The sequence below is a fragment of the Oncorhynchus clarkii genome, unplaced genomic scaffold (assembly GCF_045791955.1).
Source record: "Oncorhynchus clarkii lewisi isolate Uvic-CL-2024 unplaced genomic scaffold, UVic_Ocla_1.0 unplaced_contig_3349_pilon_pilon, whole genome shotgun sequence".
In the NCBI taxonomy this organism is placed as follows: Eukaryota; Metazoa; Chordata; class Actinopteri; order Salmoniformes; family Salmonidae; genus Oncorhynchus; species Oncorhynchus clarkii.
The window spans coordinates 48,620-68,497 of NW_027258399.1; the positions used below are offsets into that span (position 1 = coordinate 48,620).

General features: G+C 42.3%; 1 protein-coding gene across 1 annotated transcript; it reads right to left on the bottom strand.

Moving 5' to 3' along the window:
- Positions 1-412: 412 nt before the first annotated feature.
- On the bottom strand, positions 413-9,489 carry LOC139396852 (T-cell ecto-ADP-ribosyltransferase 1-like). The gene is made up of 3 exons (XM_071143770.1): positions 9,467-9,489; positions 1,323-1,414; positions 413-1,180 (listed from the first exon to the last, which is right to left on the bottom strand). Exons 2-3 carry the CDS (start codon positions 1,398-1,400, stop codon positions 413-415), a joined length of 846 nt encoding a protein of 281 aa, XP_070999871.1. The 5' UTR covers positions 1,401-1,414; positions 9,467-9,489.
- Positions 9,490-19,878: the final 10,389 nt, after the last annotated feature.

Here is a 19,878-nt window from a genome sequence, read left to right on the forward strand (position 1 = left end):
TATTGAACAATTAAACTTGTCATGTAATTTTATAGATTGATCCATGGATTAATTTCACTTTGTCTAAACGTAGTACGTTAATAGTTTAAACAAAAAATACATGACGAATACAGTATTCTTGCTCAATGATTTTCTTTATTCATTTTGCCACAAGCTGCAGAAGGTATATAAGTGCTTTAAAGTCTCCTATGGAGTCTGATACACAGGTTAATACACACATCTTAATAATCACTATTTCTGGTAGTCAGGATGAGGTTTGTATGTAACATCCACAAATAAACCAATTAACGTATTACAATAGAAACTATGGTCAACATTTTATTGTATTTATTTTTGTAAGAAGCCTGAGAATAAGAAGCTGAGCTGGTTGAATTACATCCTCTTTAGGGACAATGACTCAATGTTAATTTTCTTAATTAATAATTGGCTTCTTAAACATTTGGCAATTCAGGTTACTCTTGGCTATTTTGGTGCTCTGTAGTTTGTTCACAACATCACACCAAAGTGTTGGATCGTCTTCTTTCTTGAGTACCTCAGTAACGTTGAACACTTCATAGGGTGGAATCAACACCTCCTCTTCTTTTGTCCCCATTTTGGGGAAGGACTTCAGGTAAGCGCCAAAACACGTCTCTATCTCAAAGCAGGACTTGTCTCCAAATTCAGAATTGTCCTTGTTAAGAGAGCTGGAGGCAAAGTAGCCAAATCTAATAGTTTTGTTAACTTTACCCACAAACTTCATTTTGGTTCTTCTGTATGTGATGTGACAAGATTGCTTTTTTTTCAGGAGGCGAATGGCGTCAGTCAGGAAGAAATGCAGGGAGTGGAACTGGAAGGAGGTTGTATACTTATATCTATTGGTCCGGACTGCTTGGTTGAACTCTGAGTGTATTGAAGGATGACCTGTTGTGTAAGCACAGATAGCCTTGATATGATTATGTGAAAGTTTGTCGCTAACATTGTACTCAGACTTGTCCTTTCGGAATCGTTTCTTCACATTTTTTGCACACCTTTCGGCCCACTTCCAGGCATTTTTGAAGGGCTCTTTGTTTTCATGTACAAGATATTCCTTCTGCACCTTGTTGTACATTTGTTCAGTGCAGCCGTTATACATGTCGTCAACAGAGTCAGGGACCATGTCTAAGGGTATGCTGGAATTGAGACCAGGCTGATGGAGATGAACCTTCAGAGAATACGGAGGAGAATACAGAGAAACAGTTTTATATATACTATTATTACATTTTTTTTACTGTAACAATCTTGTTCTCAGATTAAAAGTAGCAAGACTATATGCTGAAAGTACCATCTTGGAGTCCACGTCTTACCATCTTCGAGTCCACACCCAGAGTCCAAACATGGAAGACACACAGCACAGCAAAGGTTAGGATGTTGTTTCGCCCCATGACTTCAACAGCACCTGTAGTAAAACAACATATACAGGAGACAAATACCAATCATCATAACAGTACCCAACATGATACAACATAGCTTTGACACTATTCACGTTTTAAAATGAATTGCAATAGCACTGTCACGCCCTGACCATAGAGAGCCCTTGATTCTCTATGGTGTTGTAGGTCAGGGTGTGACTAGGGGAAGTTCTAGTCAATTTATTTATATGTTTGGGATTGAGAATGGTTCCCAATTAGAGGCAGCTGATTATCGTTGTCTTTAAATTGGGGATCATACTTAAGTTGTCCCTGTTCCCACCTGTATTTGTGGGATATTGATTGTGTTTGTTACACCACGGAAGTCATGATTCGTTGCTTGTTTATTGTTTTGTTGAGAAGTTTTCACTTAATAAATGGATATGGAACTCAAATCACGCTGCGCCTTGGTCCGTCCATTATCAAGAGCGTGACAAGCACCATATAGAAGCGGATAGTAAACATAAACATACTGGTAATCATTATAATCATTATAAAAATAGCTTTGATATTATTCACTTCTAAGAATTGATAGGAGTTTTTGGAATGCCACCATTTAACAAAGCCTTTATTGTGAAGCAAAACTACTGTCAATCAAGTCTCATTCAATAATTGGCTTGCTACTTTTTTCCAATTGACTGCAGAATGACAACAGTACACTTTATAGAGAAAGGAAGGAAACCGCTCAGGGATTTCACAAGGAGGCCAATAGTGACTTTAGAATAGTTTAAAATGTTTATGTTTGTGATGGTAGAAAACTGAGAATGGATTAACAACATTGTACTCACTCCACAACACTAACCTAACTGACAGATGGAGAAGGAAGCATGTACAGAATACAATATTGCAAAACATGCGACCTGTTTGCAATAAGACACTAAAGTAAAACTTTTTTTTTTAAATTCAAAGAAATTAATTATATCTTGAATACAAAGCTTTATATAAGGGGGAAAATCCAACACAACAAATGACTGAGTACCACTTGTCATATTTTTAAGCATGCTGATGGCTGCATCGTGTTATGGGTATAATTGTCATTGACAAGTTTTTTTGAGAATAAAGCTAAGCACAAGCCAAATCCTAGAGTAAAATCTTGCAACCTAAAACACAAGGCCAAATGTACATTGGAGTTGCTTTAACAAGAATAGGAACACTGTGAACAATTTTCAGCAAGTTGCAACCATGAAATACAGAAATAAACACTTTTCCATAAACAAGGTCTAAATCATGTTTGATGCACTCTGTAAGTAAACATTTTTGCAGTACTGTTTAACATGATGTAAAATGACGTTTGAGGCGATTTCTACAAAAACACTACTAAAGGACAGAATGGCGGTATATAATGGAGAATTTCAACCATGAGAGATCTTTTTCAATTGTACGAGACACGATTTTGTGTATTTTACTCCTTTTAGTCAGTTATCCACCTTTGGTGATTAAACCTCTCTGGGATATGCAGGACGGTAGCATTCCAACTGGCCAACATCCAGTGAAAATGCAGAGCGCCAAATGTTTTAAAAATACTCTAAAATGTATACTTTCATGAAATCACACATACAAGATACCAAATTAAAGCTACCCTTGTTGTGAGTCCAGCCAATGTGTCAGATTTCAAAAAGGCTTTTCGGCGAAAGCAAATGATGCTATTATCTTAGGATAACACCCCAGTAAACAAAGACAGAAAAGTATATTTCAACCCTGCAGGCGCAACACAAAACTCAGAAATAAAATATAATTCTTGCCTTACCTTTGACGAGTTTCTTCTGTTGGCACTCCAATATGTCCCATAAACGTCACAAATGGTCCTTTTGTTCGATTAAGTACGTTGATATATATCCAAAATGTCCATTTATTTGGCGCGTTTGATCCAGAAAAACACCGGTTCCAAGTTGCGCAACATGACTACAAAATTTCTCATAAGTTACCTGTAAGCTTTGTCCAAACATGTCAAACTACTTTCCTAATACAACTTAAGGTATTTTTTAACGTAAATAATTGATACAATTGAAGATGGGATGATCTGTGTTCAATACCGGAGGAAAACAAAGTGGAGCGAGCTTTTCAGGTCACGCGCCTCTATCAAAGAGTACACATCTCTCTACCTCCGTTCTGAACAGTGTTACTTCTTCATTTCTCAAAGGATATCCCTAAAACAATTTCTAAAGACTGTTGACATCCAGTGGAAGCGATAGGAACTGCAGGAAAGTCGATTAGAAATCTGGATTCCCAATGAAAACCCAATGAAAAGAGAGTTTGTCCTCAGGGTTTCACCTGCCAAATAAGTTCTGTTATACTCACAGACATGATTCAAACAGTTTAAGAAACTTCAGAGTGTTCTCTATCCAAATCTATTAATAATATGCATATCTTCGCTTCAGGGTCTGAGTAGCAGGCCGTTTACTTTGGACATGCTTTTCATCCGGATGTGAAAATACTGCCCCCTGTCCCAAAGAAGTTTTAACAAGACAACATTGAATTTTCTTGAGTGGCCTAGTTACAGTTTTGACTAAATCATCTTGAAAATCTATGTCAAGATTAGACAATTACTGTCTAGCAATGATCAACAACCAACTTGATAGAACTTATAATATTTGCAAAAAATGATTAATTTGCAAATATTGTACAATACAGGTAGGCACATTTCTTAACTTACCCAGAAAGCCTCACAGCTGTAATTGCTGTCAAAATTGATTCTAACATTTATTGACTCAGAGGGTTGAATACTTATCTAATGAAGATATTTGTGTTTTATTTTTTCATTAACTTTTCACAAATGTAAAATAATTTCTTCCACTTTGATACTTCACAGTATTTTGTGTAAAACTTGGACAAAAAAATGACGTTTAAATCCATTTCATTACCACTTTGTAAAAACACTAAATTTGGAAAAAATAAAGGGTAAGAATACCTTCTGAAGGCACTGTACAGTAGCTAGGTGAGACAGCCACATATTACAGTCAAATATAAAGGATAAAAACATTCCATTCCAGCTAAACAATGGATATATAGAATTTTTCAAAAATTTAAAAAATCATAGCTATGTTAGCTACAACAATCTAGTAGTATTTCATTATTACTACTGATATAAACTCTATGGAGAAATAACATTAGCCACGTTAAACAACCTAGTGTCATTTAGTTAGTACTACTGATATAAACTCTATAGAGAAATAATGAGTACTACTACTGACAATGCTATATATCATACCACCACTGTTGTTGTAACGAATTATAAGATTATAATGATCTGATAGTTCAACTTACCAGACTGGAGCATGATTGAGGTTGTTTTGTATTGATCAGCTTCAGGACTTGTGTTTGCAGCTTTTCTGCAAAGGTCTACTTATACCTGGTCAGACATCTGACTAATACAAGCCCACACAACCACAAACATTGTTCCAACACAGAAGTACCAGATTCTATGGTCACACGGCCACAGGCTCTCAGGTTGTGTGAGTAACTGGTAATGACGTCACTGGGTGAGTTCCAGCGATTTCTCAGTGATACGTTTTAATTTAAAAAAATTGTTGAAGAACCAACCCACTGGTTGAATCAAAATTGTTTCCACGTCATTTAAAATTAAATTAGGTTGAACCAGCGTGAAATGGATGTTGAATTGACGTCTATGCCTATTGGGAAGTATCCTAATATGAATGGAATATAAAATATTGTCTATTGAACACTTCATAGGGGGGAATCAGCAACTCCTTCTCATGCGGCAGCTGAGAGTACCCCCCCAGTGGGGCACCAATGTAGGTGGTGACCTCAAAACAGGAGCGAGTTCCAAGGCATTTAGAGGTGATTTGCTTGTCTAAAGAGCTGTCCAAATCACATTGTAGTATTTCAGACACCATAGAAAGCCTCTGGTTCATCGGAAGATTTGGAAATACTTCATGTTCTTGTTCAGAATTCCTAAGGCATTGGTCAGAAGGTGCAGGGAGTGGTACTTGTGGGGCCATTCACAACAGGGATGTTGTGTTGTAGCTCTTATTTTGGGTACAAGTGACTTCGTTGAATGACTTGTAAATGTTGGATGTTAGATGAATAGTTTTTAGTTCAGTTCTGGTTTGTAATGTAAATGTCAATGTAAAATGCACATAAAATCAACGGTGTAATGTTTAGATTCAGTCTTGTCAGGTGACCTGTTGTGTCCTCACCTTTAGTATAATCATTGCTCCATAGTCTCCCAACTATTTCCTTTTAAGTGCTACCATGGGTATGAATATATCTTCCGTAAGAAATGTTTCATTTTAGCCCTATCCATATACAGTTGAAGTTGGAAGTCTACATACACTTAGGTTGGACTCATTAAAATTCGTTTTTCAACCACTCCACAAATTTCTTGTTAACAAACTATAGTTTTGCAAGTCGGTTAGGACAGCTACTTTGACAAGTAATTTGTCCAACAATAGTTTACAGATAGATTATTTCATTTATAATTCCCCGTATCACAATTCCAGTGGGTCAGAAGACTAAATACACTAAATTGACTGTGCCTTTAAACAGCCTGGACAATTACAGAAAATGATGTCATGGCTTTAGAAGCTTCTGATAGGCTAATTGACATCATTTGAGTCAATTGGAGGTGTACCTGAGGATGGATTTCAAGGCCTACCTTCAAACTCAGTGCCTCTTTTCTTGACATCATGGGAAAATCAAAAGAAATCAGCCAAGAATTGTGAACCTCCAAAAGTCTGGTTCATCCTTGGGAGCAATTTCCAAACGCCTGAAGGTACCACGTTCATCTGTACAAACAATAGTACGCAAGTATAAACACCATGAGACTACGCAGCAGTTATACCGCTCAGGAAGGAGACGTGTTCTGTCACCTAGAGATGAACGTACTTTGGTGCGAAAAGTGCAAATCAATCCCAGAACAACAGCAAAGGACCTTGTGAAGATGCTGGAGGAAACAGGTACAAAAATATCTATATCCACAGTAAAACAAGTCCTATATCGACATAACCTGAAAAGCGGCTCGGCAAGGAAGAAGCCACCTGTGATGCGGTGTGTACTGGAGGTGAGGAAGTCAGACGCAGGAGAGCAGAACTTGGTAGTTTTAATAGTAAAACAAACGGCCATAGAAACACAAAAATATGGGCACAATAACCCGACATGCACCAGTCAAACAAAATGTGCAGAAGCACTTACAATAATCAATATCACACAAAGACATGGAGGGAAACAGAGGACTAAATACATGTAGGTTGATTAGGGAATGAAAACCAGGTGTGTATGGAACAAGACAAAACAAATGGAAATATGAAAAATGGAGCGGCGATGGCTAGAAAGCCGGTGACGTCGATCGCCGAACGCCACACGAACAAGGAGAGGAGCCGACTTCGATGGAAGTCGTGACACCACTGCTCCAAAACCGCCATAAAAAAGCCAGACTACGGTTTGCAACTGCACATGGGGACAAATATTATACTTTTTGGAGAAATCCTCCTGGTCATAGAACTGTTTTGCCATTTTGACCATCGTTATGTTTGGAGGGAAAAGGGGAGGCTTGCAAGCCGAAGAACACATCCCAATCGTGAAGCACAGTTGTGTTAAGGGGGTGCTTTGCTGCAGGAGGGATTGGTGTACTTCACAAAATAGATGGCATCATGAGGTAGGAATATTATGTGGATATATTGAAGCAACATTTCAAGACATCAGTCAGGAAGTTAAAACTTTGTTACAAATGGGTTTTCCAAATGGACAATGACCCCAAGCATACTTCCAAAGTTGTGGAAAAATGGCTTAAGGACAACAAAGTCAAGGTATTGGAGTGGCCATCACACAGCCCTGACCTCAATCCCATAGAACATTTATGGGCAGAACTGAAAAAGTGTGTGCGAGCAAGGAGGCCTACAAGCCTGACTCAGTTACACCAGCTCTGTCAGGAGGAATGGGCCAAAATTCACCCATCTTATTGTGGGAAGTTTGTGAAAGGCTACCTGAAACATTTGACCCAAGTTAAACATAAAAGGCAATGCTACCAAATACTAATTGAGTGTATGTAAACTTCTGACCCACTGGGAATGTGATGAAAGAAATAAAAGCTGAAATAAATCTTTCTTTCTACTATTATTCTGACATTTCACATTCTTAAAATAAAGTGTTGATCCTAACTGACCTAAGACAGGGAATTTTTACTTGGATTAAATGTCAGGGATTGTGAAAAACTGAGTTTAAATGTTTTTGGGTAAGGTGTATGTAAACTTCAACTGTAGGTAATTTCCCATGAGTGTAAGTGGCTAATGTTATAAAATGTTTTTTAATATTTCAGAAAATATTTCACATTTGGTTAAATGTGGAATGATACCAGTCATCAGTCAATCATCAGGGTGACTTCTGACTACTGTTGATCTCTTTCCCACTAACAGGTATCTTTTTCTAGTATTTTTCCACTCAGAACCCACACTAAAGTTTGAGGCCCTCTTGAAGGTGTGACAGTCATCATCAGACTGAGTTTGATGCAAACCACAACCACAACACAAACAACCTGACAAAGATAAATGTCATTCAGTTTCCCAGATGTAACTATGTAGTTGTCATCATTACTGTAGAATATTTTCATTATCATTTCCATCTCTTAGAGATATTGTGTTTTATAGTAGTGTCAAAGCAACAGCTAATGTCAAAACACCAGTTTAGTAAGTAGGTTATGACAGTTCATTAGATCAAGATATTTTGTTTTATGTTTGTGTCATTAGCCTGTAGCTAATGCTCTGCTGAATGCAAAAAAGCTGCTTCTCAGGTTTGATTTTGCATCATTTTGCAACTTGCAATTCAAGTCACTCTAAACGCCAGTGTTCACTAATGTGTAGACAACTTCACGTCAGTCTTTTTTTGTGTGTGGCAGTACCAAGTATCCTAATTTGAATAGATTAGGACAGAATATAATAGAATGAAATAGAAAATCTTTATTGTCTATTGAAATATTTTGGTAAACATGGATTGATAAAAATATGGATGTGTAGCTAGGTGTTTAACACAGTTCAGGGTTAGGATAAGTGTTAAGGTTAGGGTTATGGCTATTGTTACGGTTTGTAGATAGTTAGTTGAAATGCTACTGAAGCCCCGTTTCCATTTGCACTTTGAAGCCAGACACAGACACACATTAGCTAGCAAGCTAATTGGTTATCGTCATCACTAGCATAACAGACTAGCTAGCTTTATACCTACCTTGCTAGCCATGGCATTGGCTATTTTCTAGCTAGGAAGCCAAGCAAACCACGTGACTTGTTTGATATGATGTAGCTATCTAGCTTTCAATATGACATGGCCAGTTAAAATTACTGATAGCTCTCGTTAGCTCATTCAAAAATAAATTAATGATCCAGCTATGGTGTTAATTCATGTCATGTCTGACTACAGCAGTGTTGCTTGTCCATGTGCTAGCTAACAGCATCAAGCCCAGACGAGATAGCTAAACATGGTATCAGAATCCAGCAGTGATCAGTTGGTGGTTGCATAGTAACGACGTCACCAGTACAATTTCTAATCGAGCTGGCACCAGTTGTGAAACTGGGATGCACTGGCCTGGGTTTCTCTCGACCCAGCACCAATTCGAGAATTCCATTCGAACCAGATTGAATTTGACCCTAATTTGGCCCTAAGGGGCTCCCGAGTGGCGCAGTGGTCTAAGACACTGCATCTCAGTGCAAGAGGCATCACTGCAGTACGCGGTTCAAATACAGGCTGCATCACATATGGCCGTGATCGGGAGTCCCATAGGGCGGCGCACAATTGGCACAGCGTCGTCCGGGTTGGGTTTGGCTGGGGTAGGCCGTCATTGTAAATAAGAATTTATTCTTAACTGACTTGCCTAGTTAAATAAAGGTAAAATAAAAAATAATAATTTGGCCCTGATATTAATGGCCAGTGGAAATTGATACAGAAAAAGTGTTACCAAATGAAATCACACAGAGATTACAATGTTTACTGTCTTTTTTGCACATTTCACAATGATTTTGCACTAGGCCCTATATCTGATACCACCACTCTTGCTGTAACATCTTATCAGACTATAATGATATGATAGTTGAACTTACCAGACTGGAGCACGATAGAGGTAGTTTTGTATTGTTCAGCTTCACTGTTTTGCAGACTGTCTGATAAGATCTACTTATACCTGGTCAGATTTCTGACTTTACAAGCAGACATGACCACAAACCATGTTGTCTGCACACGTACACATGCATGAGGATGTACACAGCTCTACCTTGGTTCACCACAGGGCCATTTTAAACTAAAAGTGATGCTGCTGAGAAAGAGTTAACGTTCCCCCTTCCTGTCTTTCTCACACTCTTCTCAACCCCAAGTCAAACACCTCAATGTGTGGTCAGTCAGTTGTCATGGTCACCATCTCTGAGGTTGTGTGACAGGGAATGACGTCACTGGATGAGTTCTACCTACTTCACAACAACAAGTTTTATTTAAAAATGTTGTGGCAGAACCAAGTATCATAATTTTAATAGAATAAAATAGAAAATCTTAATTGTCAATTAAAATATGTTGTAAAATATATCATATTTGGTATATGTGGAACAGTGGAGGCTGCTGAAGGGAGTACCATGTGTTTGATGTATTTGATTCCATTCCCCTGATTCCGCTCCAGTCATTACTACAAGCCCGTTCTCCCCAACTAAGGTGCCACCAACCTCCTGTGATATGGAAGGATACCAGTCATCAGTCAGTCACCAAGGGGGACTTCACTCATGACTTCTGACTGCTGTTTAGATCTTTCCTAGCCTTAGTCCCAGATCTGTTTGTACTGTCTTGCTAACTTGAGGTGTCATAAAAAAGATTCACCCCCTCTGCAATGTAATTTTTTTTCCACATAACCTTCCCCTTGTCCTGTCCAAAAATGTGCAGACACTCCCTACTATTAAAATGTACTCAGAAAAATGTATTACGACGATTAATAACAATACATGTAGCAAACCTGTGCTTATAAACGTGGATATCAACTTTACCACAGTCGATGCCACGCAGGGCTAACGGGCCAGAAGGTTGAGGGTTCGCCAACCACAACAGACGAGCCAGCTCTCTCTGCCTGTTTTATTACACTATGATAAGAGCCGGCTTCAGATAATGATGATATAAGATATATGCAACACATTTTCCACCAATCAATAAGCAACGCATAACTGCATACCGATTACTGACTTTGAGTGCTTATCTCCATAATTGACCCTCCCTACTCAGTATTAAAGTCTTGGCTTGACAATCTCCCAATGTATTTACATTTTTTGGTGTAATGGAATGGCCGGTGTGCAGTTTGGATGCTGGAATTATATTAGAGGGGAGTGGATGAGCGTGTGCAGGTAGCCTATAGGAGACTTTTAAAGTAGCAGCTGTAAAAATACAGCCAGACTGGCCTGCTGCTGCTCCTTTCTAGAATCGGTCAGAGTAGACCCACAACTGATCCAAATGCAATGAAACATTCAAATAACAGGGCTTATTATTACATTTTTACTGCAGTCTACAGCCTAGAGTAGAACAATAAAGCAATTATTCATTGGTTTTTGGTCTCGTAGGCTAGTGTAGGTAGGAATATTGTATTGTCCCTAAGCAAGATCAATAGGGGAGCTGCATGGGTCTTCACTGTTCTTTCATGCGCAATGATGCACCTGTTCTCTCCAGTGCCTGTCAGCAATTCCTATTTGTTGTTGTGGATTTATACTAAGCATTGATGCAGCTTTGAATGCTTTTATGTGTGGTATGATTTCTAGTTTGCCTACAGCAGATCTGGACAAATGATCCACCTACCACTATTGCCACTATGAATGGTGGATAGAGGGCAGGATAGACAGTTGACTGGTAGACTATATTGACCTGTGGTATAGTAAGCTTGTGGAAAAGCATAGTGCATAAGACAAGTACCATTCACCTTGATAGCAGAAGTGCATGCAAGCAGATGAGGACATGTGGTTATATACCGTAGTGTTAGGTTCAAATTTTTCAGAGTAAATAACTCACGATTAACCAAGTTTAATTCTTCCCAAAGGGTTGTTACAGCTGTAATTCAGATAAAAAACATTTCACACAAGCACTGATATTTAACCCTTTCTCCTAGGTTGAGTCTTCTCCTCCACAACTGAACATCCAGACAGAACCTTAGTTATATCTGTTCTTCCTCACTTCATCTGACCTGACCTCTACCCCAAAGTGCTCACTCCTTCCCAACTCAAGGCTGTCAGGGTGATTGATACCAGACTGTGTCTCCTCTCCTCCCAGAGTATCCTTGATGGCTAACAATAACATATCCTGACAATGTAAACGTTATACATTACCCTCTCTCCCGTAGTAACATTGTTAGTTTCCAAGTTTTGCCCGAATCCAACTGTAGAATACATTATATAGTAAAACCTGCCAAATGGTTAATGTAAATCAGGGAAGAACGTGCCCCTGTGCCCGGAAAACCCCGCACTACCCTCCCAAATGCAAAAAAAAGTTTGACAACCCACCCCTATTTTGGACAATTTCTAACTGTTCCTAACAGGTATCTTTTGTGATCTTTCCCCCCTCAGAAACCCCCTGCTAACAAGTTTGAGGCCCCCTTGAAGGTGTGAGACAGACAGTCATCAGGTTGAGTTTGGTGTAAACCACAACACACAAATAACCTAACAAAGATAAGATAAATGTCATTTAGTTACCAATATGTAACTTTGCATGTGCCATTGCTGTAAAATACATTCATTATCATGTCCATCTCCTATATAAAAAACATTGTTTTATGTTAGTGTCAAAGCAACCATTTAGTTTCAAAGTGGATAGACAGTATGTTGTATGATTGTTCACTGTGGTCTCTATTAGTCAACACAGGTTTTGACAGGTTTTATTTAAAAATGTTGCTGAAAGGGTTCTTGCTAACTGAGCCCCACGCCCTCTCTCCTCCCACCCCTGTAATAACATTGGTGTCACGTTCTGACCTTAGATCCTTTGTTTTGTCTTTGTTTGAGTATAGTCAGCGCGTGAGTTGGGGTGGGTAGTCTATGTTTGTTTTTCTATGTTGGTTTTTGAGTTTGGCCTGGTATGGTTCTCAATCAGAGGCATGTGTCTTTAGTTGTCTCTGATTCAGAATCATACTTAGGTAGCCTTTTTCCACCTGTGTTTCATGGGTGTTTATTTCCAGTCTTTGTGTCTGCAAAAGACAGAACTGTTTCGGATGTTTCTTTGTTGTTTGTTATTCAGTGTTGAGTTTTTTCATTAAATAAGGTGAACACTTACCACGCTGCGCTTTGGTCCTCACCTTCTTCCCACGAGAGCCGTTACAGAATCACCCACCAAAAAAGGACCAAGCAGCGTGGTATCGGGCAGCAGCGATCTCAGGACTCCTGGACATGGGAGGACGTTTTGGACGGCAAGGGTTGCTACACATGGGAGGAGATCCTGGCTGGAAGGGATCGCCTCCCATGGGAACAGATGGAGGCAGCCAGGAGAACGGAGGCAGTAGGTAATGGGAGCCAGCGCTTCGAGGGAACACGGCTGGCAAGGAAGCCCGAGAGGCAGCCCCAAAAATTGATTGGGGGGAGGCACACGGGGAGTGTGGCTAAGTCAGGTAGGAGACCTGAGCCAACTCCCCGTGCTTACCATGGAGAGAGAGGGACCGGGCAGGCACCGTGTTATGCCGTGAGGTGCACGGTGTCCCCGGTGCGCAGGCATAGCCCGGGGCGTTATAGCGCAGCGCCTCGTATCGGCCGGGCTAGGTTGGGCATCGAGGCAGGTGCCATGATGCCGGCTCAGCGCTTCTCGTCTCCAGTGCGTCTCCTCGGGCCGGGGTACATGGCACCAGCCTTACGCATGGTGTCCCAGGTTCGCCAGCACAGCCCAGTGTGGGCTATTCCACCTCGCCGCACTGGCCTGGCTACGGGGAGCATTCAACCAGGTAAGGTTGGGCAGGCTCGGTGCTCGAGACCTCCAGTGCGCCTTCACGGTCCGGTCTATCCGGTGCCACATCCACGCACTAGCCCTCCGGTGGCAGCCCCCCCCACCAGGCTGTCTCTCCGTCTCCTCACTACAGGTGCTCCCGCCTGTCCAGCGCTGCCAGAGCCTTCTTCCTGCCCAGCACTGCCAGTCTCCCATCTGTCCTGAGCTGCCAGAGTCTCCCATCTGTGCTGAGGTGCCAGAGTCTCCTGTCTGTCCTGAGGTGCCAGAGTCTCCCGTCTGTCCTGAGCTGCCAGAGTCTCCTGTCTGTCCTGAGCTGCCAGAGTCTCCCGTCTGTCCTGACCTGCCAGAGTCTCCCGCAAATCCTGAGCTGCCAGAGCCGCCAGTCTGTCCTGAGCTGCCAGAGCCGCCAGTCTGCCCTGAGCTGCCAGAGCCGTCAGTCGGCCAGGAGCTGCCAGAGCCGTCAGTCAGCCAGGAGAGCTGCCGAAGTCTCCCGTCCGTCCGGTGCTGCCGGAATCTCCCGTCCATTCGGGACCCGTGGCTTGGGTCTCCAGTCTGAGGTCGGCGGCAAGGGGCGCCAAATTAAAGAGGCCACAGAGGCGGGTAGATAGGCGAAGAAGGACTATGGTGGAGTGGGGTCCACGCCGCCACCGCGGACAGACATCCACCCAGACCCTCCCCTATAGGTTTAGGTTTTGCGGCCGGAGTCTGCACCTTTGGGGGGGTACTGTCACGTTCTGACCTTAGTTCCTTTGTTTTTTCCAGGTTTTTGTGGTTGGTCCACACAATGAATGGATGTTCCACCCTTTCCAGCCAGTACCTCCATTCCGCCAAACACCATCTTCACCGCAAGAAACTCCCGATTCCCCACATCGTAGATCCTCCCTGTGGCATTGAGGCGGTGGGAGAAGAAGGCGCAGGGATTCATCTTAAGGTCCAGGGAAGAACGTTGGGTGAGGACAGCCCCCACTTTGACATCCGAAGCATTGGCCTCCACCACGAACTGAAGGGAAGGGTCAGGATGAACCAAGGTAGGAGCAGTGGTGAAGTGGTGTTTGAGGTTCTAGGATGCTCGGTCAGCAGCAAAGAACCACGTGAATGGAACCTTGGTAGGTGAATGCAGACAGGATGGAAGGTGCTGTAACCCCGGATAAAGCGGTGATAAAAGTTGACATACCCCAGGAAACATTGTAGCTGCATGTTGGATGTAGGCTGAAGCCAATCCACCACTGCTCTCACAATGCCGGGATCCATCTGGACACTCCCAGCAGAGATGATGTAACCCAGATAGTGGAGCGATGGAACTCGCACTTCTTCGCCTTCACAAACAGCTGCTTCTCCAGAAGGCGTTGAAGAACCAGCCAGATGTGGAGTACGTGTTTTCAGGGGGAGCGGGAGAAGACGAGGATGTCATTAATGTAGACGAAGACAAACTGGTTCAACATGTCGCGGAGAACATCATTTACCAGAGCCTGTAACATAGCAAGGGCGTTGGTGAGGCCAAAAGGCATGACCAGATACTCGTAGTAGCCACTGGTCATATAAATTCTGCAGAAATGTAGGTCTCCATAGCCTTGCTTTCAAGTCCCGACAGAGAGTACAAACATCCATGGGGTGGTATGGTGCTAGGGAGAAGGCCAATCCCGCAGTCATAGGATCAGTGCGGCTGAAGCAAAGTGGCTTCAGTGGTCTTGCTGAACACCTCCCTGAAGGTCATGGTACTCTGTGTGGATGGCGGAGAGTTTCGGGGCATCTTCCGGGCCCCAGGAAGACGTCCCGGTGCAGGTTGTTCTGACTTCCGACAATGGACGTAGCAGAACGGACTCCAGCCCATGATGGCACCCATAGACCAGTTGATGAGAGATTGTGTCGCCGAAGCCAGGAGATTCCCAAAACCACGGGAATCTGAGGAGACTTGATGAGCAGAAATTGAATGGTCTAACTGTGATTCTCTGACACCCGTAGGTTGATGGGAGTGGTATTGTGAGTGACCCGGCCTATGGGCTGGTTTCCCTATAGCAGAATGGGATGAAATAGGGTTGCGAGCAAGGGAAGCAGAAAGGTTCTCCGTATAGCCCACCAGAGTACTCACTCCTACCGGTGAGCCTGCTCTTTTTAAAGGACAAGAGGTTACAAAATGACCAAGTGTCCCGCAATACATACAACTCTTCGCGTTGATCCTGTATTGCCTTTCCACTGGCATCCCAGCTTTGCCTAGTTGCATAGGCTCGGGAAGCAGTGCTCAGCCATCTTCGGCGACTCTTGGGGGAGGTCAGGAAGCCTCGGATTCTCTCGGCAACGGGAGGGTTGGGGACTTCCGGGATTACTCTGAGGCCAGGTGGAATCCCTGGACGTGCGAGCAAAATCGGCCATCGATGCAGATGGTCATCGCGATGAGGGAGGCGCAATCCGTAGGTAACTCCCGAGCAGCAAGCTCGTCCTTGACCTCCTGCAGGAACATATCGAAAAGCGCTTCCTGGTTCCAAACACTCTCCTCTGCCAACTTGCAGAAATCCACAGAATAGTCTGCCACACTGCGGGAGTCCTGACGAATCTGGATTAGCTTCCAGGCAGCTTCTCTCCCGGAGAATGGGGCATCAAAAACCTTCTTCACCTTTCCCACGAACCCATAGAAACTAACGCATATGGCCGGTTGTTGTTCCCATACAGCAGTAGCCCAAGTGAGAGCCCTCTTGGACATCAGTGTGAAGAGTTAGGCTATCTTGGAGCGATCTGAGGGGAAGGAGGAGGGATGAAGCTCAAAGACGAGGGCCCACTGAGCAAGAAACGCCCGACGGGTGCTCGGCTCTCCATTGAAGCGTTCCAGGTAGAGGTAAGCGGGACTCCAGAGAAGGTGGAGTGACCGATGACACGGCGCAGCTAGCAGCTGAGTTACTGAGGGGCTGTGGGGTTACCACAGTGGTAGGCTGCCTCCCAGACAAACTGCAGAATTGCTCCAGCAAAATGTCCAACGCCCGGTCATGGAGTTCAGCCAACGTTTGGACTCCCTCCATAAGGCCACGAAGCAATTTCTCGTGCGTAACGATGGTGGCTCCTTGGGAGGAGATGGCATTGCGCAGCTGGCCCGAGTCTGCTGGGTCAGTCATGGCCAGTTCGTACTATCACGTTTCAAGGTAAGACCCAGATGCAGACAACGTTGAATTAACAATTGTTTAATAATCCATTAGGGGCAGGCAAAATACAGGTCAAGGACAAGCAGGGGTCAATAATCCAGATCGGTAGGGCAAAGGTACTGGACGGCAGGCAGACTCAGGGTAGGCAGAAAAGGTCAAACCCAGAAAACTAGAGAACAGGGACAATCAAGAGACAGGAATAGAGGGGAAAACGCTGTTAGGCTTGACGAAACAAAACAAACTGGCAACAGACAAACAGAGATCACAGGTATAAATACACAGGGGATAATGGGGAGATGGGCGACACCTGGAGGGGAGTGTACACAATCACAAAGACAGGTGAAACCGATCAGGGTGTGACACAGATCTTCATGATTGCACACATACATGATAATGTACAGTACACCTTGGTTCACTACAGGGCCACTAAAAGTGATGCTGCTGAGATAGTTAACATTCCACCTTTCTGTCTTCCTCACACACAAGTTAACCACTGCACCTAATGCCAGTTGTCATGGTCACTGGCAAGTTGTGTCACTGGATGAGTTCCAGACATTTCTCAGTAACATGTTTTTTTTTTCAATTTTGTGGCAGAATCATGTATTCTGCATTGAATAAAACACAATAAAATTAAACATCTTAATTGTTGCTTTTTTTCCTGAGCTTTCGTATATCTCCTAGATATAGGACAGACACTTGAAAACGTTTTTACTGTATTTTTTGCCATTTATGAATGTGTTATTCAATGTGTTTCTGTGGACTACAGTAATCCAAATTCAGTATTTTATCAATACATTTCTTTACATTTTTTTCATACATAAAATTACATATCAAATAGCTAAAGGACCGATTGTTATGACCATCTTAAAACGACTGCATTATGTTAGCTTAGTGACAGTTGTCAAAGCAACAGTTTAGTGTCAAAGCGGATAGACGGTAGGTTGTATGATTGTTCACTGCGTCCCTGTGACTTCTGTTGTCTCTGTTAGTGAATACATGGCTGCTGAAAGGATTCTTGATAACTGAGCCCCGCCCCCTCTCTCCTTCCACCCTGTCATAACATTGGCCATGTTCCAGGCTGACTACATTGCAAACAGAACTCACAACTTCTGGATAGGTGTTTAACATCTCAGTTAACCACATCATATGGTATAGCAATCTGATGAGCATTGGTTGCAACTCAATTGCAATATAGTCGGCCTGGAACGAGACAGCTCTCTCCTCGTTGTAGTTGATAGATTGAGCTGTACTGAGCTCTGACTTCACAGATACAGGAAACTACTAACCCTGCTACTGTTCTCCCTCCCATCTCACTCTGACCTCACAGACACAGGAAACTACTAACCCTGCTACTGTTCTCCCTCCTATCTCACTCTGACCTCACAGACACAGGAAACTACTAACCCTGCTACTGCTCTCCCTCCATCACTTTGATTTCAAAACCATAAATGTCAGTTATTTCTACAAATATGTTTTTAACTTTTAATCTTTGGTTAAAACTAAATATATTTGTAGCCACTTCTAATTATACCTGAGAACAAACATATTTTCTTCAAGTGAATTGAAATTGATATCTTTATAGCAGATGTACAGGAAGTGGATAAATAGGACAGGAGATGTCATATTGCTCAAGGCTTTTCTTTACTGGTTTTAACAAAAGCTGAAATGCACATGACAACAAATGCCAATTCCCTGGCAGAGGAAATATTAACAATATAACAAACAATGTGGGTATCATTTATAACAGGACAGATGACTAGTCGGAGAAGAAGGCAGATATTTTACATGTTTTTCTGTTAGTTTATTTGCATTGTTTGTATGTGTGTATGTGTGTGTGCAATTGATGCAAATGTGCCAGTCTGGTCGTTTCCGAGGAGAGGGTTGTGAGGTACTGCTAGTAAGTAACCCTGGTCCTGTAGTGCTGCAGGCACTTCATGTTTTTCATTTAACCTGGAAGACCAGGTGTTGAATTTAGGCAATCACTGAACTGATCAGTTAGCTAAGTAGCTCAGTGTGGTCTGTAGTTGTGAGAAAATCCTGCAGTACCTGCAGCACTACAGAAAGAGTGTTGTCTGCCAATCATCCCTTTAGCTGGTGGAGTTAAATACTGCCCTCTTCTGGCTGCTGTGCAGAATGAACCGTGCCTTTTAACTAAAGGCCTCTGGGTACATTAGTGTGTGTTTGGTTTTCAGTGGTCCTAATCTGGCACACCTGATTCAGTCTACTAATCATCAAATTGTTGACTAATTGATGCAGGTGTGCCTGTCTGGTGAACCCAGAGGAGAGTGTTGGGAAGTACTGCACCTTGTAGGCAACCGTGGTCCTGGAGGGGCCCAGGCAAATCATGTTTTGAATTTAACCTACCTGGAAGACCAGTTGTGTTGAATTTAGGCAATCACTGAACTGATCCCTACTGTGTGAGACTGGATTTGAATAACCCTAGTCTGAGCTTTCTCTGTCAATCAGGCCTTTAGCTGGTTAAGTGAAATGCTTTCCTCTTCTGGTAACTGTGAAGAATGCTCCATGTCACTGCAGCCTACCTAAACTGAAGGATCTGTCAACCATCTATTTAAAATGTTTATTTCCCCAGAATCCAACTTCTAAATAAGTGTTGCCCATTAACAGGTGTGAGACAATCATATGAATATTGATCGTCAGATCAATTAAAAAAAGGTCAATGACTAAAATATGTCCTTGATTGTTGTACTATTTGATGTTAATTGTCAACCTGCCTCTTAGGCAAACCACTTAGACCATGTCTGACATCTGTCTTGACTACTACTGACTATAACTACTGTGTTCTGATCATACTACACACTATTTAGAATGGAGCCTGGTGAGCCGGCTGGATCTCTTACATTAATTAATATTACGCTACATGGCTATCTGTCTGGTTATTACTACGCTATTTACAATGTACAGTCTAGTTAAAATGTATACAATAAGCAACAAATATTAACATACTAGGTTCACCCATACTGAGAATGTGTTTTCTACAGTCTATTCACTTATCTTATTATCAGCTGATTATCATCTGGGTCTGAAGTGACAATTCTCTTCCTCAATAGAATGTAGTGAAGAACACTAGATTAAAAACTGAAATTATTATGACGTCCTGGCATTGAAAGCATACTCAATATTAGAAATGTCACATACTATAGAACATTGTATTTTCTCATATCCATCAGCTTACTAGTTAGTATGGGGAGTTGGACTTGGCCCGTGTGTTTAGTCTTATGGTAGAATCACATACCAGACAGAAGCCTACATATAGTTCTTTCTCTCTATTAACCTATGGCCTATATTGTTCTTATATGTTATCAATGTGTGTTGGTTGTGTTTGAGTCCCTCAAACCAGTTTTTCCAGGTGAACAACATACCTAATGAAACCGACAGAATATCCCTCCCATGAAAAGGCTGCATGATATTTAGGTTTGATA